This window comes from Dermochelys coriacea, chromosome 18 (genome assembly GCF_009764565.3).
Source record: "Dermochelys coriacea isolate rDerCor1 chromosome 18, rDerCor1.pri.v4, whole genome shotgun sequence".
Lineage (NCBI taxonomy): Eukaryota > Metazoa > Chordata > Testudines > Dermochelyidae > Dermochelys > Dermochelys coriacea.
In genome coordinates, this window is record NC_050085.1 from 3,069,495 (window position 1) to 3,097,382 (window position 27,888).

A 27,888-nucleotide genomic window follows, 5' to 3' on the forward strand; every position below is an offset into this window, starting at 1 on the left:
AAGTGGATTGGACTGAAGAACTTATGGATCTAAAGGTAGAGGAGGCCTGGGATTACTTTAAATCAAAGCTGTAGAAGCTATCGGAAGCCTGTATCCCAAGAAAGGGGAAAAAATTCATAGGAAGGAGTTGTAGACCAAGCTGGATGAGCAAGCATCTTAGAGAGGTGGTTAAGAAGAAGCAGAAAGCATACAGGGAGTGGAAGATGGGAGGGATCAGCAAGGAAAGCTACCTAATTGAGGTCAGAACATGTAGGGATAAAGTGAGACAGGCTAAAAGTCGAGTAGAGTTGGACCTTGCAAAGGGAATTAAAACCAATAGTAAAAGGTTCTATAGCCATATAAATAAGAAGAAAACTAAGAAAGAAGAAGTGGGGTCGCTAAACACTGAGGATGGAGTGGAGGTTAAAGATAATCTAGGCATGACCCAATATCTAAACAAATACTTTGCCTCAGTCTTTAATAAGGCTAAAGAGGATCTTAGGGATAATGGTAGCATGACAATTGGGAATGAGGATATGGAGGTAGATATTACCATATCTGAGGTGGAATCGAAACTCAAACAGCTTAATGGGATTAAATCGGGGGGCCCAGATAATATTCATCCAAGAATATTAAAGGAATTGGCACCTGAAATTGCAAGCCCATTAGCAAGAATTTTTAATGAATCTGTAAACTCAGGAGTAGTACCGAATGATTGGAGAATTGCTAATATAGTTCCTATTTTTAAGAAAGGAAAAAAAAGTGATCCAGGTAACTACAGGCCAGTTAGTTTGACATCTGTAGTATGTAAGGTCCTGGAAAAAATTTTGAAGGAGTAATTAGTTAAGGACATTGAAGTCAATGATAAATGGGACAAAATACAACATGGTTTTACAAAAGGTAGATCGTGCCAAAGCAACCTAATCTCCTTCTTTTTCAAAAAAGGAAACAGATTTTTTAGATAAAGGAAATGCAGTGGATCTCATTTACCTAGATTTCAGTAAGGCATTTGATACTGTGCCACATGGGGAATTATTAGTTAAATTGGAGAAGATGGGGATCAATATGAACATCAAAAGGTGGATAAGGAATTGGTTAAAGGGGAGACTGCAACGGGTCAGACAGTTCTGGTCTCCCATGTTTAAAAAGAATGAATTCAAACTGGAGCAGGTACAGAGAAGGCCTACTAGGATGATCCGAGGAATGGAAAACTTGTCTTATGAAAGGAGACTTAAGGAGCTTGGCTTGTTTAGCCTAACTAAAAGAAGGTTGAGGGGAGATATGATTGTTCTCTATAAATATATCAGAGGGATAAATACAGGAGAGGGAGAGGAATTATTTCAGCTCAGCACCAATGTGGACACAAGAACAAATGGGTATAAACTGGCCACCAGGAAGTTTAGACTTGAAATTAGACGAAGGTTTCTAACCATCAGAGGAGTGAAGTTTTGGAATAGCCTTCCAAGGGAAGCAGTGGGGGCAAAAGATCTATCTGGTTTTAAGATTCTACTTGATAAGTTTATGGAGGAGATGGTGTGATGGGATAATGTGATTTTGGTAATTAATTGATCTTTAAATATTCAGGGTAAATAGGCCTAATCCCCTGAGATGGGATATTAGATGGATGGTATCTGAGTTACCCAGGAAAGAATTTTCTGTAGTATGTGGCTGGTGAATCTTGCCCATATGCTCAGGGTTTATCTGATTGCCATATTTGGGGTCAGGAAGGAATTTTCCTCCAGAGCAGATTGCAGAGGCCCTAGAGGTTTTTCGCCTTCCTCTGTAGCATGGGGCATGGTTGACTTGTGGGAGGCTTGTCTGCTCCTTGAAGTCTTTAAACCACAATTTGAGGACTTCAATAGCTCAGACATAGGTGAGGTTTTTCGTAGGAGTGGGTGAGTGAGATTCTGTGGCCTGCGCTGTGCAGGAGGTCGAACTAGATGATCAGAATGGTCCCTTCTGATCTTAGTATCTATGAATCTATGAGCTGATGGATAGGGCAGAGGGGGAGGGAGACAGAAGTGGAACAGAGATGGGCTAGGAACCCAGGGCCAGAAGGTCCCATAACCATTAGAGAACACTCCCCTACCAAACCTGGAATTGAGCCCAGGAATCCTCATCTCTCCGTTTCTCTGTGGTCAACAAATAGGCATGAAACCCAATGGCAAAGTATAACTCATCCTCCTTTAGTGACTGGTCTACATAGAGGATAATAGCCTGACTTCTTCGATTGTGTATTAGTTCGAGTAGTAGAGGTCGATGCTGTGGATCTAACATGCTGAACCCTGTTGAGGACCCAAGCTGGGGGTCAATATGGCTCCACATGATGGAATTTTTATTCATTCATTTATTTATTTATTTATTTAAATTTGGAAATTACATACATAAAACCTACATTAAAAGAAGACCTGAAGAAGAACTCTGTGTAAACTCAAAAGTTTGTCCTGCTCACCAACAGAAGTTGGTCCAATGAAAGGTATTACCTTACCTACCTTGTCTCTCTACTTTCAAAGAAAGTTAAGGTTGCAAAATCAAGGTCTCAAAAGTTAGGATAAACCAGAATTAAGGTCGACCTTGCAACCTTAATTTGCTTATCAATTACATGATCACATACTATTTTTCCCACAGAACTCCTGCCTCATTCAGTGCACTTGAGAACAATGGAAGCTGCTAGGAGCAAAGTACTTTTGAAAATCTAACCACACTTGTGAGTGCTGAACATGCTCAGCTCTGCATGTCAGCAGAGTAGGGGTTATTAGTATTTGAAGAGGTTAGGCACTCATTGGCGGTCATAGGCTATGGGTATCAGGCAGTTTTGAAAATCCAACCCCTAACCATACACTAATGATTGCTCATTGCTCTCTGTGTTTCTTTCAGAAGCCCAGCTGAAGGAGGTAGAGGAAATGCTGGCACAGGAAGGCTTGTCCAAGATAGCTCAAAGCAGTCCCAGTGAACAGATTGCTTATTTACTGGTAGAAAGAACTACGCTGTTGGAGAAACTAGAGATTGCAGATCAAAAGCTGGATTCACATAGCTACATAGATGGACTGTGTGCAGCACAACTTCAGGTATCAAACTCCTCAGTTGTTGATTATCTGATTAGCCCCTCCAAAGGGACAATTAAGGCTATTCTCAGGGGTTTTTTTTAAATTAAAAACATTTTTATCATTTATAAGAAGCCCCTGTATTCTTAAAGCTGAAGTCTGTTTCCATACTAATTTTTACTTATCCATGTTTGCACTTGCTTTGCTCCAGAGTTCTGGAATTGGATAATTAACAGCATTCTTTTTTCTATAAAAGGAGAGAGTGCTGAAGGCTCTGTTATGAAAAAGAAAACCTATAAGGCCCAGTTCAGAAGTCTTACTCAGGTAGTATTGGCTTCCCACTGACCCGAGGTTTTCTGATGACTCCATGTGCAGGATTTCATGAGTCATGGCTCTCTCAAAATTGTGAGATTAGCTTAAAAATCTTGAGACTTTAAAAAGAATATACTGTGTTCTTTCTAGCTTTTGAGGAATTCTTCACAATCATGAAGGATAGAAACTTTATTTAAAAAAAAAAAACAACCCACAAAAGCTAAGAGTCTCCCAATCACATGACCGCAGGAACTGGGGCTTTAAGTAAAACACTATGTATCATGAGACTTCTAATATAACTCGGAGATCTGATAAAGCTATGCACAAATGAGGACTGAGTAAGAACTTCCGGACTGGGTCCATAAAGGTCTTGGAATGGCAAGATTAAGGCTCTGTGATAGAGCTCATTTCCAAAGTCCTTCAAAGAAACAGGAGATGCTTTAGAAGAAAACACTCTCCTAAAAAAGTTGCCTGGCTTTGTATTTTAGCCCCACAGGCCTTCATATTTTTAGGCTGCTTATTCCAAAGCATGGTTCATAACAAAACCAGCATACCAAAGAGTATTGTTAGTTCGATGTACCATTTCAACCATAATAGCCATTTCTAGGAGACTTGTTACAGGAGTGCTCTGTCTCTATATAAAGGTAAATAGTTAGTGAACAGAAAAGGTGCCAGTACATAGTGCTCAAGAATACGGAGCATGGTTCCTGAGTTTTGTAGGACCAATAAAACTTCTTATTGTATGCTACAAAAGGTTCCCTATGAGCACCTCCTTACAAGACTGGCCTCATATATGCTTTTGGAGACCGGCTGCCCCTGGAAATCAGGTGCCCCTGTCCTGTCCTTTGCCTTTGAGCTCTGGAGGGAACTTGTCTTGGTCCCAGCTTCCCACTGTCCAGGAAGATGTTGCCTGCTGCTGTTAGGGAACTTGTGATATGGAATAGCCATAACTATAAGAGCCCCCTTTTGGGTCCTGTGTGTTCTGTCGCAGGCTGTGTTGTTTCAATAATTGTGCTATTATTAAATTTGACCATAATCCTGTCATATTCAGTCTATAAATAGTAAAACATAAAAGCGACAAAAATATACCTTATGCTTATGCACTCCAAAGTAGTCATTAGACAATTTCGTAAATACGACCCCAATCCTGAAAAGAATTAAGCATATGCATAGAGTGGAATATTCAAAAGAGCTCAGCATTAGGCTTGAGAAAACCCCATCCCTAAGTCTTTTCAGGGTTAGAGCCTAAATCTTCAAGTCACAAAAGGCTCTGGTACCCCAAATAAAAACATTCAATGCCCACATCACACACATTATAAATAGGTTTCAGAGTAGCAGCCGTGTTAGTCTGTATTCGCAAAAAGAAAAGGAGTACTTGTGGCACCTTAGAGACTAACAAATTTATTAGAGCGTAAGCTTTCGTGAGCTACAGCTCAGACTCTGAGCTGTAGCTCACGAAAGCTTATGCTCTAATAAATTTGTTAGTCTCTAAGGTGCCACAAGTACTCCTTTTCTTTTTACATTATAAATAAATAGTCATTAATATTTTCAGATAAATACCAACCTGAGTTCACATTTAACAAATCCAGGTTATGGCTGATGTTTAGACACATAAGTCTCTTCCATTAGCATTAAGGGGGGAAGCTTCATTTATACAAAAGTTCTGGGTCATGAACCATTGCAGCAGTGCTCTGCCAGCTGATACAAATAATCACTACAAACAGATCAATTATTCCCAATTTAAAAATTCAATTAGAAGCCACAAGATATTTTAAAAAGAGCCAACTGAGCTATAGTAACCTTCTAATAAAATACTGAGTTTAATTACAACTTGTTCTTGGTCAATTACCAGGTATAATCAGATAAAATCTGCAAAGAGGGCAGCCCTAACTGAGAAGTCAGCACTGAACAAGCGAGTTAATCAAAGGGAGGAAGAATGGAGAGAAAAGAATGTTAGAAAAGGATATTTTACACATATCTATGCAAAGTTTCCCATGCATCACTCAGGCAACAGCATTGTTGGTGTGCCCCAGGTGAGCAAAGGACAAGGGATCCTAGATCACAGAATATAGTCACTAGTATATTCTTTGGCCAAATGAAACAATCTCTTGTGAAAAAGAGCTACGGTAGCTAATGGCTAAAACTCCCACCAAGGACATACAACATATACAGTCCTCACTGACTTTGGTTAGTGAAGGACCGTACTTGAGTTTAGTCTGACACACTCCCTGTCTAACTCTAGTACAGACTTTCACACTTCTCATCCATTATAGTTATACGTGATGTCTGATAGGAATCTCTTAACTCTGGACAACTGAGTATGACAAACTTCTGATTATAATTTTGGGTTCAAAACTATTAATATATAAAGATTTTAATCTATACTTCTCCCATGGAGAGAGGCAGTAATTTTGTTGTAAATTTTGTGCAGCCAAAAAAATTAACAGTATGAATACAACTATTCATTTCAAAGGTCATCATAGTAGGATGAAGACTGTTCATTTCTGCTGCAGGATATTCAAAGTTGTCAGGATCTGATTTCCATGTTAAAAATATATCATCAGTATAACAAAACCACTGAAATATAGTCCAGCAAAATTTGTGGTTAAAAGGGATTAAGGCTGGGTAAGTGGAACATCCTCCCCGACAATGCAAACTTTTAAAAGCAAGGAAATGTCAAGTTCTGGAACACCTTTTAATGGTACCCGACCACACAGCATGTTTCCATGGACAGACTCTGAAGTCTCACCAGGAACATCCTTTTCAGGCTTCAGGTGATAAGGAAATGCACTAACACACAAGCACATTCTCCTCTCTCACAATAAAATGCAAAATCTTAATTACAACCTTTGCAGCCTTGATGTATGTTCACAGGTTAAGTGTGCTGTGTGGTTTGTGTTTCTGGAGGAAATATGAGGTTGTAATTAAGTTTTTGAGTGGTACAAACTGGCTGGAACATGGGGAAGTTATCCAGCTTTATTCAGCTAGTGTCAGTGAAGCATATTCAGTATCAGTATATTTCTTTGTGCAGAGCTGAGCCCATAGGATGTAAAAGGAAGAGGCCCGTCACATCACAAGTTTAAAAAAGGCAAAGAACCTGCAGAGTTCCCAATAAGCAGCAGAGTGCAACAGGCACGTGAGGGCTCTTTAAAGCAATTTGGGATCTATCTGGATTAAAGGCACTTTTGAAATATAAGACTGTGATTACAACCCATGGTTAATTAAGATACATTAACATTTAAATGGTGGCATATCAATATCCAGTGAAGATAGTCAGCAAGCCTTTTCATGGTGTTGGCTTATTAATATGTCTTTTCGTGCAAGGATAAGTTTGATCATATCCACCAGATGTTAGAAGATGAACTTCAGCAACAGTGTGAATCCATGCACCATACTAAAGAGACAATGAATAAGGTAAAATATTTATGCAACCTTTTGCTTCTAATACAGTATGTAACTGTGATTCCACACAGAGAGATGTGACTTTGGGAAGTGAAGCAGAGGCAGGTCAACTGGGTTGAGAACAGTTATAGGTAGGGCCCTACCAAATTCACAGCTATGAAAAATGCATCACGGACTGTGGAATCTGGTCTCCCCCGTGAAATCTGGTCTTTTGTGTGCTATACAGATTTTACTGGGGAGACCAGTGTTTCTCAAATTGGGGGTCCTGACACAAAAGGGAGTTGCAGGGGAGTCACAAGGTTATTTTAGGGGGTTGCGGTTTTGCCACCCTTACTTCTGTGCTGACTTCAAAGCGGAGTGGCCAGAGAGCGGCAGCTGCAGGCCGGGAGCCCAGCTCTGAAGGCAGCGCAGAAGTAAGGATGGCATGGTATGATTTTGCCACTCTTACTTCTACCCTGTTGCCTGCAGAGCTGGGTCGCTGGAGAGTGGCAGCTGCTGACTGAGGGTCCAGCTCTGCCAACAGCAGTGAGAAGTAAGGGTAGCAGTACCACAACCCACCCTACAATAACCTTGTGACCCCTCTGGCAACTCCTTTTTGGGTCAGGACCCCTACAATTACAACACTGTAAAATTTCAGATTTAAATATCTGAAATCGTGAAATTTATGATTTTTAAAATCCTATGACCATGAAATTGACCAAAATGGACCATGAATTTGGTAGATCCCTAGTTATAAATAAATCACCTTTCCGCAGAAAGTCTGACTAGTGGGAAAGGTACCTGGCTCCTGAGTAAAAAACATCCAGAGTCCAGGAGCTGGTGCAGACTATAACAGGAGGAGGTTAATATTAGCTGGCAGACCCAGTGCTCCTGGAGCTAGCCTAGCTGGGGCAACTGCCTTAGAAGGAAGGGGCTGGTTCCAGCTAAAGACACATGGAAAGGACAAGGGAAAAGTGAAGAAACGTGATGGGGGAAGGGAGATCTGGGAAGAGAGAGGGAAAACACATGAAGGAGCGGTGGGAGGAAAGATGAGACGAGGCAGAGGAAGAGAGATAGGCAGAAAGCAGGAAGGAAAAGAAACAGAAGTGGAAACAATAGATGTGGAAGTTGAAAATCATGTGGCGATAGAAGCAGTGAATGAAAGTGAAAGGGAATGCAAAAGGGAAAAGGAAGTGCCCCAGTGGGAATTGTTTTGGAAAGTTTGAGCAAAAAGCACTTTCCTCCACTGTAAACATAAAAAGTGTCTTTTATTAAACAGCCTTGCAGCCCTCATTCAGGGCTTGGCTGCTCTCAGCTCTGCCCATTCTCCCCACCCCAAACAACCCAAAGACACTAAAAAGAAAGCAAAATTGATTAACCATTGGAACAAACTACAAAAGGAAGTGGTGGATTCTCCATCTCTTGAAGTCTTCAGATCAAGACTGGATGCCCTGCTGGAAGCCCTGCTAGATGTAATGGTCCCTCCTGGGCTTAAAATCTATGAATCTAGGAGTGAAAATACAACTTGACTAACAGTTTCTCTCAAGGGAGAAAGTGCTTCTGTTCTTTTTATCCCACAGAGATTCACCTGGAAAACACCAATGCCTAAAATCAGCTGCCAGCCTGCAGCAATGACATACACACATAACATGTCAGCATGCTTACGTAACCGGGGGTTGCTGGCAACTCCATGTACTGCCTCAGCAGCAGCTCCTACACGTCTGCTTCCTGCATATTTAGGGTGTCCCCACTTCCCAGGCACTAGTGCAGGGGTGGGCAAACTACAGGCCGTGGGCAGCGTTTGGCCCTTCAGACCTTTTAATCTGGCCCTTGAGCTCATGCCGGGGAGTGGGGTCGGGGACTTGCCGTGCTCCAGCACTCCAGCTGGGGAGTGGGGTTGGGGGCTTGCCCTGCTCCGCATGTGCCGTGGTGCCGCATGGCTCCCAGAAGCAGCACAATGTTCCCTCTCCGGCTCCTACATGTAGGGACAGCCAAGGAGCTCCGCACGCTGCCCCTGCCCCAAGCACCGGTTCTGCAGCTCCCATTGGCTGGACAGGGGACATGTCACTGCTTCCAGCCCTGATCCTGCTCCCGCCCTCTGAACCCCTAAGTCCCAGCCTGGAGCACCCACCTGCACCCCAATCCCCTTGGTCCCATCCCTACCCCAGAGCCTGCACCCCCAGCCAGAGCCCTCACCTCCCTATCCCCCCGCCTCAACCCGTAGCCCCCTCCCGCACTCTGAATCCCTCATCCCCAGCCCAGAGCCCCCTCCCCAATCCCCTGCCCCAGCCTAGAGCCCCTTCCCACACCCTGAACCCCTCATTTCTGGCCCCACCTCAGAACCCACACCCCCAGCCCAGAGCCCATATCCTCTCCCACACCCCAACCCCTCATTTTGTGAGCATTCATGGCCCGCCATACAATTTCCATGCCCAGATGTGGCCCTCAGGCCAAAAAGTTTTCCCACCCCTGCAGTAGTGCAAGCTGCTATGCTGCAGCTTGTTAGTACAGACAAGGTATTCGGTTTACTTTGTCCTGTGAGCATTGCTTCTGTTTCAGTCCCGTAATGAAGAGCTGGAAAGAGAGAAAGTGTTACGAAAGTGGGTTGAGCGAGACCTGGATGAGGCCGCACGAAGGCTGCAGATGGCTCACGAAGAGATCCGCAGGCTAACAGACGAACTGGACATGCTGAAAAAGGAGCAAAGCAAACTGGGTAAGTATGGGTGGCATGCAACTCAGTTATTAGCCTGTACTAGGCCTGGTTTTCAGAGGTGTTGATCACTCGCATCGCTTACTCACCATCTCTGAAAATCTGGTTCTATTCTATGTAAACCTTGCCAGTCATTCTGAGAATAGTCATAGAAAGTCTCCTAGCCCCACTCTGTGCCATGTCTACACTACGAAATTAGGTCCAATTTATAGAAGTCGGTTTTGTAGAAAGCATTTTTATACAGTTGATTGTGTGTGTCCCCACATAAATGTTCTAAGTGCATTTAGTCGGCAGAGTGCGTCCACAGTACCGAGGCAACCGTCGACTTCTGGAGCGTTGCACTGTGGGTAGCTATCCCACAGTTCCAACAGTCTCCGCCACCCATTTGAATTCTGGGTAGAAATCCCAATGCCTGATGGGGCAAAATCATTGTCGCGGGTGGTTCTGGGTACATATTGTCAGGCCCCCTCTTCCCTCCCTCCCTCCCTCCCTCCCTCTGTGAAAGCAACGGCAGACAATCATTTTGCGCCTTTTTTTCTGGGTTACTCGTGCAGATGCCATACACAGCAAGCATGGAGCCAGCTCAGCTCACCGTCACCGTATGTCTCCTGGGTGCTGGCAGACGCGGTACTGCATTGCTACACAGCAGCCGCTCATTGAATTTTGGCAGCAGACAGTGCAGTATGACTGGTAGCCATCGTCGATGTACTCCAGGGTGCTCTTTTAGCCAACGTCGGTGAGGTCAGTCGGGGCGCCTGGGCAAACATGGGAGTGACTTAGCCAGGTCATTTCCCTTTTAAGTTTTGTCTCATGGCGATTCAATCCTGCCAGCAGTCCTACTGCACCGTCTTCTAATGAGCAGCCAGGAGATGACGATGGCCAGCAGTCATACTGCACTGTGTGCTGCCAGCAAGATGTATAAAGATAGAAGAAGTGGATCAAAACAAGAAATAGACCAGATATGTTTTGTATTCATTTTCTCCTCCCTTCCTGCCTCCCTCCGTGAAATCAACAGCCTGCTAAACCCAGGGTTTTGAATTCTATCCTTGAGGGGGCCATTCTGTTTCTCCTTGATGCAAAGCCACCCCCTTTGCTGATTTTAATTTCCTGTAAGCCATGTTGTCAGTCACCCCTTCCTCCATCAGAGCAACGGCAGACAATCATTTCGCACCCTTTTCCCTGGATTGCCCAAGCAGACGCCATAGCACAGCAAGCATGGAGCCCATTCAGCTCACCGCAGCAGTTATGACCATTGTAAACACCTCGCGCATTATCGTGCAGCTTATGCAGAACCAGCACCTGAAAAATCAGGTGAGGAGGCGACGGCAGCGCGGTGATGAGGACATGAACACAGATTTCTCTAAAACTGCGGTCCCCAGCAATTTGGAGATCATGGTGTTACTGGGGCAGGTTCATGCCATGGAACGCTGATTCTGGGCCCGAGAAACCAGCACACAGTGGTGGGACCGCATAGTGTTGCAGGTTTGGGATGATTCCCAGTGGCTCCGAAACTTTTGCATGCGTAAGGGCACTTTTATGGAACTTTGTGACTTGCTTTCCCCTGCCCTGAAGCGCAAGAATACTAAGATGAGAGCAACTCTCACAGTTCATAAGCGAGTGGCAATAGCCTTGTGGAAGCTTGCAATGCCAGACAGCTACCGGTCAGTCGGTAATCAATTTGGAGTGGGCAAATCTACTGTGGGGATTGCTGTGATGCAAGTAGCCAACGCAATCATTGAACTGCTGCTATCAAAGGTAGTGACTCTGGGAAATATGCAGGTCATACTAGATGGCTTTGCTGCAATGGGATTCCCTAACTGTGGTGGGACTATAGACGGCATGCATATCCCTATCTTGGGACCGGACCACCAGTACAGCCAGTACATAAACTGAAAGGGGTACTTTTCAATGGTGCTGCAAGCACTGGTGGATCACAAGGGACGTTTCACCAACATCAATGTGGGATGGCTGGGAAAGGTCCATGACGCTCGCGTCTTCAGGAACTCTGGTCTGTTTAAACGGCTGCAGGAAGGGATTTACTTCCCAGACCAGAAAATAACTGTTGGGGGTGTTGAAATGCCTATAGTTATCCTTGGGGACCCAGCCTACCCCTTAATGCCCAGGCTCATGAAGCCATACACAGGCAGCCTGGACAGTAGTCAGGAGCTGTTCAACTATAGGCTGAGCAAGTGCAGAATGGTGGTAGAATGTGCATTTGGACGTTTAAAGGGTCACTGGCGCAGTTTACTGACTCACTCAGATCTCAGCGAAACCAATATTCCCATTGTTATTGCTGCTTGCTGTGTGCTCCACGATCTCTGTGAGAGTAAGGGGGAGACGTTTATGGTGGGGTGGGAAGTTGATGCAAATCACCTGGCCGCTGAATACGCGCAGCCAGACACTAGGATGGTTAGAAGAGCACAGCAGGAAGCGCTGCGCATCAGAGAAGCTTTGAAAACCAGTTTCATGACTGGCCAGGGTACTGTGTGACCCTTCTGTTTGTTGCTCCTTGATGAAAACCCGCCCCCTTGGTTGCCTCTAAATTCTCTGTAAGCCACCTGCCCTCCCCCCTTCGATCACAGCTTGCTTGCAAAAGAACTAAACTCACCATCATTTAAAAAACATGTATTCTTTATTAATTGATTATAAAAATAGGGAGATAACTCACAAGGTAGACCGGTTGGGGTGTGGGAGGAGGGTAGGAGGGAAGGAAAAGGCCACTTTAAAACTTCTTGAATGACAGCCTTTTGTCACTTGGGCTGTCTACTGGGGTGGAGTGGTTGGGTGCCTGGAGCCTCCCCCCCCCCGCATTCTTGGGCATCTGGGTGAGGAGGCTATGGAACTTGGGGAGGAGGCAGGGCAGTTAAACAGGGGCTGCAGCAGCAGTCTGTGATCCTGCTGCCATTCATGAACCTCCACCAGACGCCGGAGCATGTCCGTTTGATCCCGCAGTAGCCCCAGCATTGCCTCATGCCTCCTCTGATCTTTCTGCCGCCACCTCTCCTCACATTCATTGCCTACTTTCCTGTACTCTGCTATTGTGTCCCTCCACACATTCTGCTGAGCTCTGTCAGTGCCAGATGACTGCATGAGCTAAGAGAACATTTCATCAAGCAAGCGTGTTTTTCGCCGCCTTATCTAAGATAGCTTTTGGGACAGAGGAGGGAGGCTTGAAACATTTGCAGCTGCTGGAGAAAAAAAAGGGAGTGAAGTATTTTAAAAGATATATTTTACAGAACAATGGCTATACTCTTTCACGGTGAACAACACTATTCACATTACATAGCACATGTGATTTTGATACAAGGTCTCATTTTGTATCTTATATTGAGTGCCTGCAGCTTTGGTGTGAGAGATCACACACGCAGGGCCGGGCAACAGAATTCGGCTTGCAGGCGGCCATGGTAAGCCATAGTCTTTCGGCTTCTGCAACCTTCATAACAGCAGCGCCCTCCTCTCCCATACCAAGCAAAGCACATTGAGTTGGCCATTTAGTGCTGCGGTTTTCCTGTTAACATGCAGCAGCAGAAACCAAACTAACCCCCCCCCATACAATTCTCTGGGATGATCGCTTTACCCCTTCCTCCACTGCCTGGCTGGTATCAGGGAAGATCCCTGCTAGCCAAACGCGAATAGCTCAGCGCCAATGCCCCCCCCCCCGCTCCCCTCCCACCACGTGGCTAACTGCAGGGAGGATTTCTTTTCAGCCACAAAAAGAAAAGGAGTACTTGTGGCACCTTAGAGACTAACAAATTTATTTGAGCATAAGCTTTCGTGAGCTACAGCTCACTTTATCCGATGAAGTGAGCTGTGGCTCACGAAAGCTTATGCTCAAATAAATTTGTTAGTCTCTAAGATGCCACAAGTACTCCTTTTTTTTTTGCGAATACAGACTAACACAGCTGCTACTCTGAAACCTGTCATTTTCAGCCACAGGCAAACAGTCCAGTAGGAACAGCCACCTCTGAATGTCCCCTTAATTAAATTCCCCTATTTCAACCAGGTTACCATGAACGATATCACTCTCCTGAGGATAACACAGAGAGATAAAGAACGGATGTTGCTTGAATGCCAGCAAACACCAGGACCATACACTGCCAGGCTTTGTCATGCAATGATACCAGATTACTTGCTACTAGCATGGCATGGTAAAGTGTCCTACCATGGAGAACGGAATAAGGCTGCTCTCCCCAGAAACCTTCTGCAAAGGCTTTTAGAGTACCTCCAGGAGAGCTTCATGGAGATGTCCCTGGAGGATTTCCGCTCCATCCCCAGACATGTTAACAGACTTTCCCAGTAGCTGTACTGGTCACAAATGCATCCCAAGTCCTCAGGGCTACTTAATCATTAAAAAGTTTGCTTTTATAACATGTATTATATTTAAAAAGGTACACTCACCAGAGGTCCCTTCTCTGGCTTCTTTGGGTTGGGAGGGTATTTCAGTCAGGGTGAGAAAAAGATCCTGGCTGTCAGGGAGAACGGTGTGCTGTGTGCTCTCCCCAAGCTCGTCCTCCTCCTCCTCATCTTCCCCATCCGCAAAATCCGCAGGCATGGCGGAGAGTATCCCATCATCAGAGTCCATGGACAGGGATGGGGTAGTGGTGGCGGCTCCCCCTAGAATTGCATGCAGCTCAGTGTAGAAGCGGCATGTCTGGGGTGCTGTCCCAGAGCGTCCGTTTGTTTCTTTGGTTTTCTGGTTTATCTGAGCTCCTTAAGTTTCACACGGCACTGTATTGCGTCCCTGCTGTAGCCTCTGTCCTTCATGGCCTCGGAGATTTTTTGAAATGTTTTGGCATTTCGTCTTTTGGAACATAGTTCTGATAGCACAGATTCCTCTCCTCATATAGCAATCAGATCCAGTACCTCCCGTTCGGTCCATGCTGGAGCTCTTTTTCGGTTCTGGGACTGCATGATCACCTGTGCTGATGAGTTGGCCTGGCCAAACAGGAAATGAGATTCAAAGTTCCCGGGGCTTTTCTTGTACACCAGGCCAGTGCATCCAAGTTCAGAGTGCTGTCCAGAGCAGTCACAATGATGCACTGTGGGATAGCTCCCAGAGGCCAATACCTTCCAATTGTGTCCACACTAACCCTAATTCGAAACGGCGATGTCAATTTCAGCGCGAATCCCCTTGTTGGGGAGGAGTACAGAAATCGGTTTTATGAGCCGTTTATGTCGAAAAAAATGGCTTCGTTGTGTGGATGGGTGCAGGGTTAATTCGATTTAATACTGCTAAATCCGACATAAACTCATAGTGTGGACCAGGCCCTAGCATGGAAAATTCAGTCTGTGTCAAATATTAGCCTGATGCGTTGGAATTCAGAATAAAGTCTTTCACTTGTATTCAGTAGCTGATAGGCAATGAAGTGTGAATGGGGAAAACCAAGACATTGGCTGATTTGACATGATACTATGGCAGCATAGTCCTGGTTTCTTCTCCTTGGCTTTTGTGGACGAGGAAGAAGCCAGAGATGAGACTGTGAGGAACAGCTACCCATTCAGTCCAAAAGCAGATGGGCCACCTGCTCCCTGTCTCTAAGATGCCATTGATGACAGATTTCCTGTCCTCGTGTGCCATCTGAAGAGTGCATCACTGAGCCGTTCCCCATGCATACCTCAGGGGTTGCATTTCCAGCTTCAAGGCAATCTCTGGTTAAGCTCTGGCCTTTTGCAGGCCTTCCTTCACAGGACTGACTCTAGAGATCTACTCCTTCTCCCAGTCAGCCACCACGGAGTGGGGTTTTTGCTCTTACCTCAGAGATTCAAAGGCCAGCAGGGACCATTGTGATCATCTAGTGAGATCTCCTGTTTGACACAGGCCAGAGACCTGCCCCACAATAACTCCTAGAGCAGAGCTTTTACATCTGTCTTGATTTAAAAATTGTCAGTCATGGAGAATCCACCACGACCCTGGGTTAATTTACTCTCATCTTTAAAAATGTATACCTTATTTACAGTCTGAATTTGTCCAGCTCCAGCTTCCAGTCATTGGATTGTGTTAGACCTTTCACTGCCATATTGAAAAGCCTATTATTAAATATTTGTTCCCCATGTAGATATTTGTATAGACTAATCAGGTCACCTTTTAACCTGCCAAGCTAAATAGGTTGAGCTGTTTGAGTCTATCACTCTAAGGCAGGTTTTCTAATCCTTTAATCATTCTCGTGGCTCCCATTTATCAGCATCCTCCTTGCATTGTGCACACCAGAACAGGACAAAGTATTCGAGCAGCAGCCACACCAGTGCCTGATACAGAGGGGAAATAACATCCTACTCCCCCCCCCACCCCGAGAGAATCCCCCTGTTTATGCATCATAGGATGGCATTACCTTTTTTGGCCACAGCCTCACACTTGGAGCTCACGTTGGGTTGATTATCCACCACAACCCTCAGATCTTTTTCAGTGTCACAGCTTCCCAGGATAGAGTCCCCATCCTGTAAGTATGACCTACAACCCTTGTTCCCAGTTGTATCCATTGATATTTAGCCGCATTAAAATGGATATTGTTTGCTTACGCACAATTTACCAAATGATCTAGATCATTATGATTCAGTGACCTCTTTTCATCATTATTTACCACTCCTTCAGTTTTTGTGTCATCTGTAAACTTTTATCAGTGATGACTTTATATTTCTTCCAGAACATTAATAAAAATGAAAAATAGCATAGGGCCAAGAACCAATCTCTTTGGCACTACACTGAAACAGACCCAATCAGTGATGATTCCCCATTTATAGTTACATTTTGAGACCTATCAGTTAGCCAGTTTTTAATTCATTTAATGTGTGCCATGATAATTTTATAGCATTCTAATGTTTTAATCAAAATGCTGTGTGATATCAAGTCAAATGCCTTACAGAAGTCTATGTCATCACTGTTATCTATATCAATCAAACTTGTCATCTCATCAAAAAAAGATACCAAGTTAGTTTGACAGGATCTATTTTCCAAAACCATGTTGATTTGCATTAATTACTTTACTCTCCTTTAATTCTTTATTAATCAAGTCTCATATAAGCTGTTCCATTATCTTGCCTGGGATCAATGTCTGACTGACAGGCCTATAATTCCTTGGTCATCCAATTTACCCTTTTTAAAAAATTGGCACAACATTAACTTTCTTCCAGTTTTCTGGAACTTTCTCAGTGCTCCAAGACTTATTGAAAATCAGTATTAACATTCTAGCAAGCTCCCTAGCCATTTCTTTTAAAACTCTTGGATGCAAGTTATCTGGACCTGCTAATTCAAAAATGTCTCACTTTGGTAGCTTCTGTTTAACATCCTCCAGAAATATTAGTGGAATGGAAAGAGTATTATCATCCCCATATGATGAGAATATTATCTGTTTTTCCCCAAATACAAAACAAAAATATTGATTGAACATTTTTGCCTTTTCTGCAGTATTATTGATAATGCTACAGTTTCCATCTAGTAATGGACCAATGCCATTGTCAGGATTCTTTTTCTTCCCAATATATTTTTAAAAACTCTTTCTTATTGTCCTTAACACTTGGCTATAGATTTCTCCTTGTGTCTCTTGGCTTCCCTTATCAATTTTCTACAATTCTACAACTTCTAATTTACATCCATTATTACTAATTTACCCTTTCTTCCATTTGTCATATACTATTTTATTTTTTTATAGCTGCCTTCACTTCCCCTCTAAATCAGGTCAGTTTTTTAATTAGCACAACCTTCTCCCTCAATTCTGGGACTATGGCTTTTGGGGCATCTAGTAAGGTGTTCTTAAATGATTCCCATTTATCATACAGATTTTTCTGATTAAATTCTTCCTCCCAGCTGAGAATGTATACAGGAAGCATCAGAAAATGATCAGTTGAAGTTTAAACAGCAGTTGAAGGTCCCTGTGCTACAATGTGATCCGTGAGGAGTTGACCCTCTGCCCAGACTGAGGCCCATTTACTTCACTGGGACTCTACATGGAATACACCTGCACAGACTTGTCATGTAACTGACCACATCAACTTACTTTTACCCAAGAAGCACTGTCTCCAAGTCAGTTCCAAATAAGCAGCCCGAGAACTCAGTCATAGGCTGTGTTTTATTCAAAGTCTTGGGAGCAAGCACTGTACACAGAGTTTGTCAGACCTTCTATGTTGATCGATCGATATACATGCATCAAAGGGCACAAGCTCGGCTATGTGTCACAGCCTCCAAACAATACTTCTCCAGATCATGGACAGAGCTGCTGTATTTAACTTCCTTTCCCAGCAGAACCTTGTGTGCATTGAACCAGTGAGAAATCTATTTATGATGAGCATGCTCAGTTTTGTAATCTGCATAAAAGTATGAATTAGAGTTTGGCTTTCTACGCTGTGATTAAGGTTTTAATGTCTGACGTGTTTCTGTGCTTTGTTATGCTTAGAATGTTAGTGTTCAGAATCATATTAAAACTTACCAAGGGAAGCTATTAAAACTAACACTAATAATAATTGTGTTTCTGGAATTTTAATCCTCCCTGTAGATTTTAGGAGCTAAATGCACTGTAACTAGATTCAATCATAGAAAATCAAGTGGGATCCCTGATTTATTTGAGGGAAAGTCCATCTAGAACCAGTGTTTGCTCTTGCAGCCTGTTGAAGTTTAATAAAAAGTGTATGATCCCCAAGGCAATTTTGCAGTCCAGTACATTATTTTCTATTGTTGGTGGTTGCTAAGTGTTTAAAATAATGAGTTATGGCCTAGTTTTGTGCTCTTTCCACTCCTTTAAGCTCAGTGTTATATTGTTTGAATTTTTTGAATGAAAAACTATAGAAGAAGATTCTAGAATTTTGTGCTCATAAAAAAGGATGGGCAAAGTTATCATTAGGTGAGATTGTTTCTCCGTTGTTCTGTTAGATCCTGCTTTGCAGCTGGCCCCACAAACATCTGAGAGCTGGAGAGAAGAGACGAATAAGCTGAAAGACAGTGGTAAGGCATACAATAGCAGCATACATACCTGCTGATGTTACTTCCGGGCCTGGGTGGTTGAAATTTTTTGTCAAAATTGTTTTAACAGACAATTGAGTTTTTAGCTGAATGAAAATTTTTGCAGAAAGTGTATGTTTTCCTTGAAAAAATGTTATATTTCATTGGAAAACTGAAAATCCAAATGCCCAAAATTTTCAGCTAAAACCAGAAATTGTGTGGGTTTTCAGCAGTTTTGGGCTAAAATAGCTTCAGTTTTTGACAAAAAGTTGAAATGTCCCACTGAAAAGTTAGATGAAAATGAAAAAAATAGTTTTTGTCCAAATTTTCTGAGGAGAATTTTTTTTTTTTTACCAGCTCTACTAAGGAGTATGGTTGGAATATAAATTCAAATCCAGAAAGATTTCTAGTGTTGTGCTCCTAACACAAACTATTGACACTTTGCTTGATGTTGCTTACAGTCTAAATTCTTTAAAAAAAGGAAAAGAAGTACTTGTGGCACCTTAGAGACGAACAAATTTATTTGAGCATAGATTTTCGTGAGCTATAGCTCACTTCATCGGCTCACAAAAGCTTATGCTCAAATAAATTTGTTAGTCTCTAAGGTGCCACAAGTCCTCCTTTTCTTTTTGCGAATACAGACTAACACGGCTGCTACTTTGAAACCTCTAAATTCTTTGCTATCCATATTCACCAGAATGGCTGTAGAATGAGCTATATTATGTTCACTAACTATGACTTTTTGAAACACTGTAAGGGATAGGAGTAAGTACCATACTAACATGGTTTTATTGCACCAATGTATTCCATAAGTGTTAGTGTTATGCCTATACTGCTATGCTAATAAGCTTGGATTGTTTCTGTTCATGGTAATATTTAGTGTTGTGGTTTTTGTGAACTTTTAGAATCTGTTCATGAAATAAACACATTCCCAAAGATGTTAGTTTTCTGTGTGTTTCTCAGGAACAAGAAAGCAACATGTGTCCTTTCTGCTTGCACTAAACTAACACCTCTCCTTACACTGTCCTGGACTTTTCAGTTGCTAATTACAAATATTTTCTGCTGTAGAATGAATTGTGCATGTTTTTACTAAAAATAAAGCCCAGTAAACAACCTTCTGGAGAAGTGAAGGTCAGGATGACTAAGGGACCTTAGAAAAGGGTCCAAATCCTCTCTTCTGTTCTGGCTTCTTTATGTGACTTAGACAGCGCAAGGGGGCCAGAAAGCAGACAGATCAGGCAAATGAGAATTACCCTGGTGTGCAGAAAGAAAAGGAGGACTTGTGGCACCGTAGCGACAAACAAATTTATTTGAGCATAAGCTTTCGTGAGCTACAGCTCACTTCATCGGATGCATACAGTGGAAAATACAGTGGGGATATTTTATATACACAGAGAACATGAAATAATGGGTGTTACCATACAGACTGTAACAAGAGTGATCAGGAAAGGTGAGCTATTACCGGGGGGGGGGGACCTTTTGGAATGATAATCAAGGTGGGACATTTCCAGCAGTTGACAAGAACAGTAGGGAGGAGGAAATAAACAAGGGGAAATAGTTTTACTTTGTGTAATGACACATCCACTCCCCGTCTTTATTCAAGCCTAAGTTAATTGTATCCAGTTTGCAGATTAATTCCAATTCAGCAGTCTCTCGTTGGAGTCTGTTTCTGAAGTTTTTTCTTTGAAGAATTGCCACTTTTAGGTCTGTAATCGAGTGACCAAAGAGACTGAAGTGTTCTCCGACTGATTTTTGAATGTTATAATTCTTGATGTCTGATTTGTGTCCATTTATTCTTTACGTAGAGACTGTCCAGTTTGGCCAATGTGCATGGCAGAGGGGCATTGCTGGCACATGATGGCATATATCACATTGGTAGATGCATAGGTGAACGAGCCTCTGATACTGTGGCTGATGAGATTAGGACCTATGATGGTGTCCCCTGAATAGATATGTGGACACAGTTGGCAACGGGCTTTGTTGCAAGGATAAGTTCCTGGTTAGTGTTTTTGTTCTGTGGTGTGTGGTTGCTGGTGAGTATTTGCTTCAGGTTGGGGGGCTGTCTGTAAGCAAGGACTGGCCTGTCTAGCCATCTAGCCACTAGCTATCACCTTCAGCCCCCAACTAAAACCTCTTCAGCGCATCATCCAGGATCTATAACCTATCCTGAAGTATGACCCATCACTCTCACAGATCTTGGGAGACAGGCCAGTCCTTGCTTACAGACAGCCCAGGAACACTAACCCAGGAACCTATCCTTGCAATAAAGCCCGTTGCCAACTGTGTCCACATATCTATTCAGGGGACACCATCACCAGGCCTAATCACATCAGTCACACTATCAGAGGCTCGTTCACCTGCGCATCTAACCTGGTGTGCAGGAGCTATTAAGGGGCAGAGCCAGCTGCAGTGACATTCAGCCCTGCTCAGCATAAGGAATTTGTCAGGAGCACAGCTGAATTGTGCTGTGCTCCATCTATGCTCGGCTGGAGAATGGTCCTTAAGGACCACTGCCAGATTAAGTTAGCGCATGCCCTCCCTCCATTGTTGCTCTAACCTGCACCAGGGCTGAGGTTCAAATGCTCCACCGCTTTTACCAATTGCTTATGGCCCAGAGTCTCTTCTGTGCTTATTTTTTATCTAAATAGGTCGTTTTGATGTTTCCAAGGGACACCTCTCCTTTTCCAGAGAGAAGTCTTCCCTGCTGTTGAGGGCTGATTCCTACAGGAGTAACCAGACTAGGTTTACTCCTGGGGGGATTCTGCACCAAAAAATTAAAAATTCTGCATATTTTATTTGTGAAAATACTGCAATATAATTACACCAGTTTAAATTGTTTTGGTAATTTATTTAAATTACAGTACAGAAAAAAGTCACAATAACTATTCACCATTTCCTAAACACATGAAAGTTAAACTACAAACACTTGGTAACTAATACCCTGCATTCCAGTTATAATCCTAGATTTTCATTTAAATTAAATAACAGAACACCAAACAGCCAAAAAAAAAAGTAGAATGTCATTTTTAATTGCTCAGACTTTCACACATGAAAGTCATAGTTTTGCTAATCATTGTCCTGGGCCTGTCTGGGTTCTTTGGGAAGTGTTTGCTTCTGATTGTCCTGACATTTTACTGACTGCTTGGTAAATGTTTTATTTGCCCTCAAAGTATTTTTTTTTAATAATGGGTAAGTAAAATAAATCCTGAGATGTATCCCATTGTGCCACTTTGGCACAGGAAAAAAGTGAGAAAGCACATAGATCTCCTAGCTGATTCTGTTACTGTCATTTAGAAGACTTTACATCACTCTGGCAATGTAGGGACCCTAAAACTTTTACAGGTTTTATGCCCCTGGGGCAACTGACTAAGAATAGGAACAGTTAACTAACAGCAGGAACATTAACAATGCTGCTACGCAAGCAGGCTGCAACATTTCTGCCTCAGAGAATGAGATCAATTAACTAGCAAGCAGGCTGCTACATTTCTGCCTCCAGGACCAAGCCTTGCTTGTGCATAATAAAAAGGCCTACCCTCCATGCCCCCAGCAAGCTGCAGTAGCAAATGAGAGGGACAGAGTTTCTCTTGCATGTTGACCCACACCTAGGCACCCACGCCCAGCCCTGTCCCCATGGTGATAAAAGTCTCCCGTGCAGGCACATATGCCCAGCCCCGCACAGTGATTTGTGTCTCTGAAGCTGCTCCAGGCACACTGGAACAGATGTGCTGCTGGGGAAGAGGCGAATGTCCCCCTGCAGATTTCTTTTTTGCATTTTTCTGCATGGGGTGTACAGAAATATGTGGGCCGTATGGATTCTGCACCCCTGCAGGGGCGCAGAATTCTGTCAGAAGTATAGGCTAAATATCCACAACTCCAGCGTGATACCAACTCTCCAGCACCCTCTACCCCAGACTACTCCCTGCAAACACACCAGGCTGTCCCCCTACCTTGATTTCTGCAACCATGGGGGACCTTCACTTCATACACCTTGGCATTTGTTTCTGGGTTTAAAAAGTAGCCCAGCTAGTTCCAGAGTTTTAAAATGGAATAATCTCACTTGCCATGTATAACAGCTTCACTGGGGGATAACCACATCTAATTTTCAAACAATGGTGATTTCCTAGATATTTTACTGTTCTTGCCTTTTAAGAAAAATGGCTTCTTGCATACACCAATCTCCAAATCTACCTGGGTTTCAAATTGGTAGGTGTAATGTGATTTTGCTGGGTGGATAGAAGTGTACAGATAAATATTAGACACTTGGTAGAAATTTCTAAAAGGAGTCATTTTTAAATCTAAAAAAGTAGTTGCTCAGTTTATTCAGTATTTTCAGAATATGTTCTAGTTGTCACTGAGACCTGTCTTTAAATAGTTGAAAGAATTAGGTTTTTTGTTGTGCTTCAAGTGAGATCAAGCTTAGCCCTGACTAAGGAAAGGCTGACATGCTTCCATAATAAACCATATACTAGCAGATCTTGGACTAGAACCCTGGTGCTAAAGCTCCAAAAATCACAAGACCCTGCCATTTGAGCAGAGATAAAGCTCCTTGACCTGATTAATGGCTCCCTTATGCTTTGTGAACCAGCCACTAGAGGGCAGCATCACACACCCAAAGGTAGTACATTCCAGGGGTCCATACTCATGTGACGCCTTCCTGTGCCAAACCTTGAGCTCAGATGCACAGCAAGGGCCAGGGTTAGGGCAGTGTTGACTCCATTCCCATCTGTCCATGTGTTGCCTAAGTGTTTTCCTGTCATTTGCTGGAGTTTAGATAGGACTGAGCTGCAGAAGGCCATGGAACACAACAACAGACTGGACAAGGAAATTCTAGCATTGCGCAGTCGGGTCCGATCGCTTGACTCTGAAAGAAAAGTGTTCCTAGAACTGGTAAGTCTCTGTCTCCACCTTATTTGGCATGTAATTCACTCTCAGTCTGCTGTAGCCCTGAGCTGTCCATGCCTCAGCTGTTTATTCAGTCACACCATCGCATATAGCCTTTCCTGCTGCTTTGCCCCTGGCTTCGTTAATCTCACCTTGCGTCAGAGTTCTCCCGTTTTCTGGTTAGTGTCCACTGAAGGAACCTGAACAACCAGAAACATTCGGACACTAGGTGTTTCTATAAACAAATTTCTATGGCCTGTGACCATGAGCTTCATGGCTGCTGGAAACATTTTGAGCACCCAGAGCTCCAAACGAAATTAGTGGAAGCTGTGAGTGCTGAAGTGACTCAGGTTGGGCACCCAAAAAGGAAACACTGAAATCCCATCCCTCTCCTATTGACTGCAATGGGGGTTAAGCCAAAATTACCTTTAAACCCATGCTTACATGCTTTGCTGAGTAGGGATAGCATTGCTCATGTGCTTAAGTTTAAGCATGTGCTTCAGTGCTTTACTGAACTGGGACCTTAACATGCATGTTGTGTTATTGTGCCCCGCTTGCTGTGTGATCCAGATTGTTCTCTATTAGTAGCCTGTCCTCAACATTATTTACCACCCGAATAATGTGCAAATGTTGTCAGATGTGATTTTATATTTTCTTTGGGGTCATTGATAAAGATATTGAATAGTGTTGGGATTGATCCTGTGGGACCCTATCAGCAGGAGGTAGCATCTCTTGCCTAGCAGTTAGATTCCAAGGCAGCAGTTACACCCAGTGGTTCACCTCTGGCGGAATTCTCACCTAGTGGATGTCACTCTTGAAGGCAGCAACCCTGCCTAGTGGGTATAGTTCATGGGTGCCAGCTCAGCCTAGTGGGTTCAGTTCACAGGCAGTAGCCCGGCCTAGTGGGTTCAGTTCTCAGTGGGGTAGGGGAACCTGGGCCCTCCCACTGCACAGGGTTCTGACCCAAGGCCCTTGGAGGCTGGTTTGGCTCCGCTCACCCTACGGTTTCTTGCATCAGTCTCCAGACAGCTTCCCTGGGTCACTTCCTACCTCCTTTTGCATCCCAGCTGGCTGCCAGACATCCCTGAGGAGCACTGCCTTCCGGGCTTCCTGATCTGGCCCCAGTCTCCAGTGCTGCAGCTTCCCATTCCTTGGCTTAGGAAGGTGTAGGATCCAGCCATGTCTCCCCTGGAGATCCCAGAGCACATCTTTCTCCCTGGCCTGCCAGCCCTGACTGAGCTGTCTGGCTGCCTTTTAAACCCTGCCTCCAATCTGAGCACACTTGGCACAGTCGGAGGGGCTGGGCCTCCTGAGGCCAGAGTTGCTCCTTAACCCCCTCCTGTCCAGTGAGGGGTTTATATACCCTGTCACAAACCGTCCCACTTCAGACTGGTGCCACGGCATAGTCCTGTGGTTCTTGGAAAATCCCTCTCCCCCGCATCTCTCTAGAAAAATTGGTGTTTTTGTGATCCTTCCCTGTTCAGTGAAGGATTTCAAAGCTGTACGACTGCAAGGAGAGGTACCACTGCATAATCCTGCGGTTGGTATTGTCTTGGTGTCCAGCCATCGTAGTGGTACGTGGTCAGTCACTAGCTGACAGGCATTCCCCCACAAGTAGTACTTAAAGCCTCCACAGCCCATTTCATTGCTAGGGCCTCCTTCTCAATGACTGATCAAAGGTACCAGGTATATATATTGCTGGCTGGATCTGTATTCAGTATACTCAGAGCAAATGTTACCAAGTCATGATCACTTCTACCTAAGCAACCACTATTTTTTAATTCAATGAGAAACTTAATTCTGATGGATAAAGATTATCATAATAATAGTAGTATAGCGAATCACACTTTTTTGGGTACAATACTTTTTATGTTAGAAATTTATCATCTTTAATTTGTAGAAACTACTGGCAGGATGAGACCTCTAGCAAAATTTAAGTAGAAATGAACAGATGAAACTGGAGCCTTTCTCTCTGTGTGTCTGTCCATGAGCAACCTCTTGGTGGTTGCCAACTGCAACATATATTTAACACCTTCTATTTCCATCCACATCCCAAAAATCAGATCCAGAATGTGTCCATTGTGGAGAGTAGGGTCAGAAAGCACCAGAGAAACTCCCATATTTGTCAATGTGTCCTGGCTGATCCCAGGTTGATGTTCCAGTATGGACAATAAAATTGATTTTTAAAAAAGGAGTGCAATCCCTTGCCTCACTGAAGTCAGTAGCAAAACTCCCCCTGATGCTAAGACCAGGAGTTCACCCAAGAAGTCTTGGAGAATACAATACCAGGCCTAACTATTATTATTTATTTTTTTATTTTATTTTATTATGTATTAACAAGAAAATAGCTCCTTAGGCTCAGATAGGAATGCTGCAGAACAGCATGATTGTCTGTGTACTACCAGAATTCCTAGATCAATTTTATCCTGAAACTTACATGTCAGATAGACACATTCAAATGAATCCATCCTTGGTGTGGCATCTCCTACTTTTTGAGGTAACCTGCAAAGAGCACAGGGTTATATCCCTTTCCCTTAGATCATGTTGAAGCAAATATGCAGCTGTCCAACCAGATCTTGGTAACACATTCTACAAAATATACTCTGCCGCAAGATATGGGCATGATGCAGGAATGACTGGGTGAAATTCTGTGGCCTGTGAGATCCCTTCTGGTCTTAAAACTCTATGAATTAGTGCAAGGCTTGAAACCAAATCCATGCCTAAATCACAGATGGTGGCTTTCCTGCTGTTCATTAAGCAGTATGAGCTGAAGGTTGAGGTCACTTCTTCCAGTTGCTCCATTAGGCCCCTGAAATAAGGCCTCAGAGGACACCAGTGGGACAGATAATAAAAGTTGGCCCTCTGGTCTTTTGTCTCAACATACCATGATCAACCAGCCCATTTGCTAAAGAATCTGAGTTGTGCTCCCTAGAACCAGACAACTGCAACTGCCACACACACCCTCAGTGTGCCAGGTCACCAGTGTGCCTTGTTGCTCCACCTCTCATCCACTATTGTGATTTAATCTTCAACCCGCTGCTGTGAGAATTGCTGTCATGAGTCACAGAATAGGATGCAAAAGATGTAGTAAGATCATAACCCCCCATCATTTTTTCCCTTGCAGTAAATGAGAGAGCCACCTGAAATCCCTCCTCTTCAAATACTTTGTCTGGGATTTTATACATGTTTTAAATGATAAACAAGTAGCACTTTTGATCATACATTTATCTCATCTTGGAGCTTTATCAGTGAATACGAATACAGCAGACACAGTAATATTCTTATACAATTCAATTAGGAATTGCATATAGTCCCATGCAATATGTGAATGTTGATATGAGAACCAGCTTTGATTTTTCCAGAATATTGTGTATTTGAATACTGAACATTAATGGTTGAATTATTTTAGCCTTCTAGCATTTAATCTAGCAGTTTATTAACAACTAAATTTAGCAAGATTTCAACTGTTGGTTTCCTAGGAATTTGACAAAACATTTTTACTTGTAGGTTGAAGATTTTGGACTGTTTGTTTCAAATGGTGTGGTATTATCTTAGAATATTTTTGATCAAAACAGTGTTCTTAATTTTGCATAATGTGCTTTTAAAATCCTACTTATGGGTAATTATTTGGGCTGTTCTCCTTTTCCTGATTTGCTGTGAGTTGTAAAGTGACTTTAGCTGGCCAGATGAAGGTACAATGGAAATACAAGGGACTCTTTTTGCCTTTAAAGGTTGAAAAGCTCAAAGAAGAGATTTGTGAGTATCAAAAGAATGAGAAACCAGGACTTGTATTGCCTGGAATGGATGAAACAGAAGAAAACACATGTTGCTCACTGCAGATATTGTCAACAGCTGATTTTCAGGTTGCCATTTGAGAAATTGTTCAAAATAAATGGGCTTTATTCTTCTCTTAAGTCATATAACACGAATAAGAATATAGCACAACTGTGCTTTCGTTCTAATTAGGCAAATTTTGTGTATTTCCATTCTAGAATTTGAGTGTGGCTCAGTGATATGGATTCATATGACTTCAGGACATACGGGGCTTAGAAATGCATTTAAAGTTAAGATCAAATCTCTGCTTGTTTAAGCCGATGTCGACTGATTGGCTCCATTACACTCCTAGTGGGACTGAGGGTAGAAGATTCTGCTTCCTCTCTGTTTACACTGTAACTTATATATATTAGGATGCTCTTGGGTTCAGCCATTTCCAAGATTTCTCTTTTATGTTTTTCTTAAATCTCTGCTAACTTTAAATATATTCTTTAGATGCAGGATAAAAAAGATCCAGCGAGGTTTGAAGAAGAGTGTGCTGTAGACAAAGCTGACTTAGGTCAGGAAAGAAGAGATCAGAATAATGAGACTGTTCATAAAAGGTGAATGATGTGGATAGCCAAAGGGAATGGCTCAGTCATTGCAGTTTTAACCAAATTCAAAGTGAAAACACAAGTGAATCTGATTCATGTTTGCTTCAAAATCTCCATCTTGACAATGAGAACTGTGCTTTCAGTTGTCACCTCCTATTGTCCTTCCTCGGTTGCTTCCATATAGCCCAGTTCAAGAACCCTCTGGTTCTCCCGGGTCAGCTTTCCCTTCTTGCAATGTTAATGTCACTGGTGTGGGAGCATTTACTGCTTGCTTTAAAAGACCTT

The 27,888-nt window shown here is 43.2% G+C and overlaps 1 protein-coding gene across 1 annotated transcript in view; it reads left to right on the top strand.

Moving 5' to 3' along the window:
* The window catches only part of CCDC30 (coiled-coil domain containing 30), a 127,410-nt gene that overhangs the window by 25,723 nt on the left and 73,799 nt on the right, over positions 1 to 27,888 (top strand). Inside the window, exons 2-8 of the mRNA XM_043500104.1 lie at positions 2,857 to 3,047; positions 6,660 to 6,749; positions 9,276 to 9,429; positions 18,287 to 18,358; positions 23,127 to 23,242; positions 26,968 to 27,075; positions 27,512 to 27,612. Of these exons, the coding sequence (XP_043356039.1) occupies positions 2,883 to 3,047; positions 6,660 to 6,749; positions 9,276 to 9,429; positions 18,287 to 18,358; positions 23,127 to 23,242; positions 26,968 to 27,075; positions 27,512 to 27,612 (806 nt within the window). The 5' untranslated portion in view covers positions 2,857 to 2,882. The remainder of the gene's footprint in view (positions 1 to 2,856; positions 3,048 to 6,659; positions 6,750 to 9,275; positions 9,430 to 18,286; positions 18,359 to 23,126; positions 23,243 to 26,967; positions 27,076 to 27,511; positions 27,613 to 27,888) is intronic.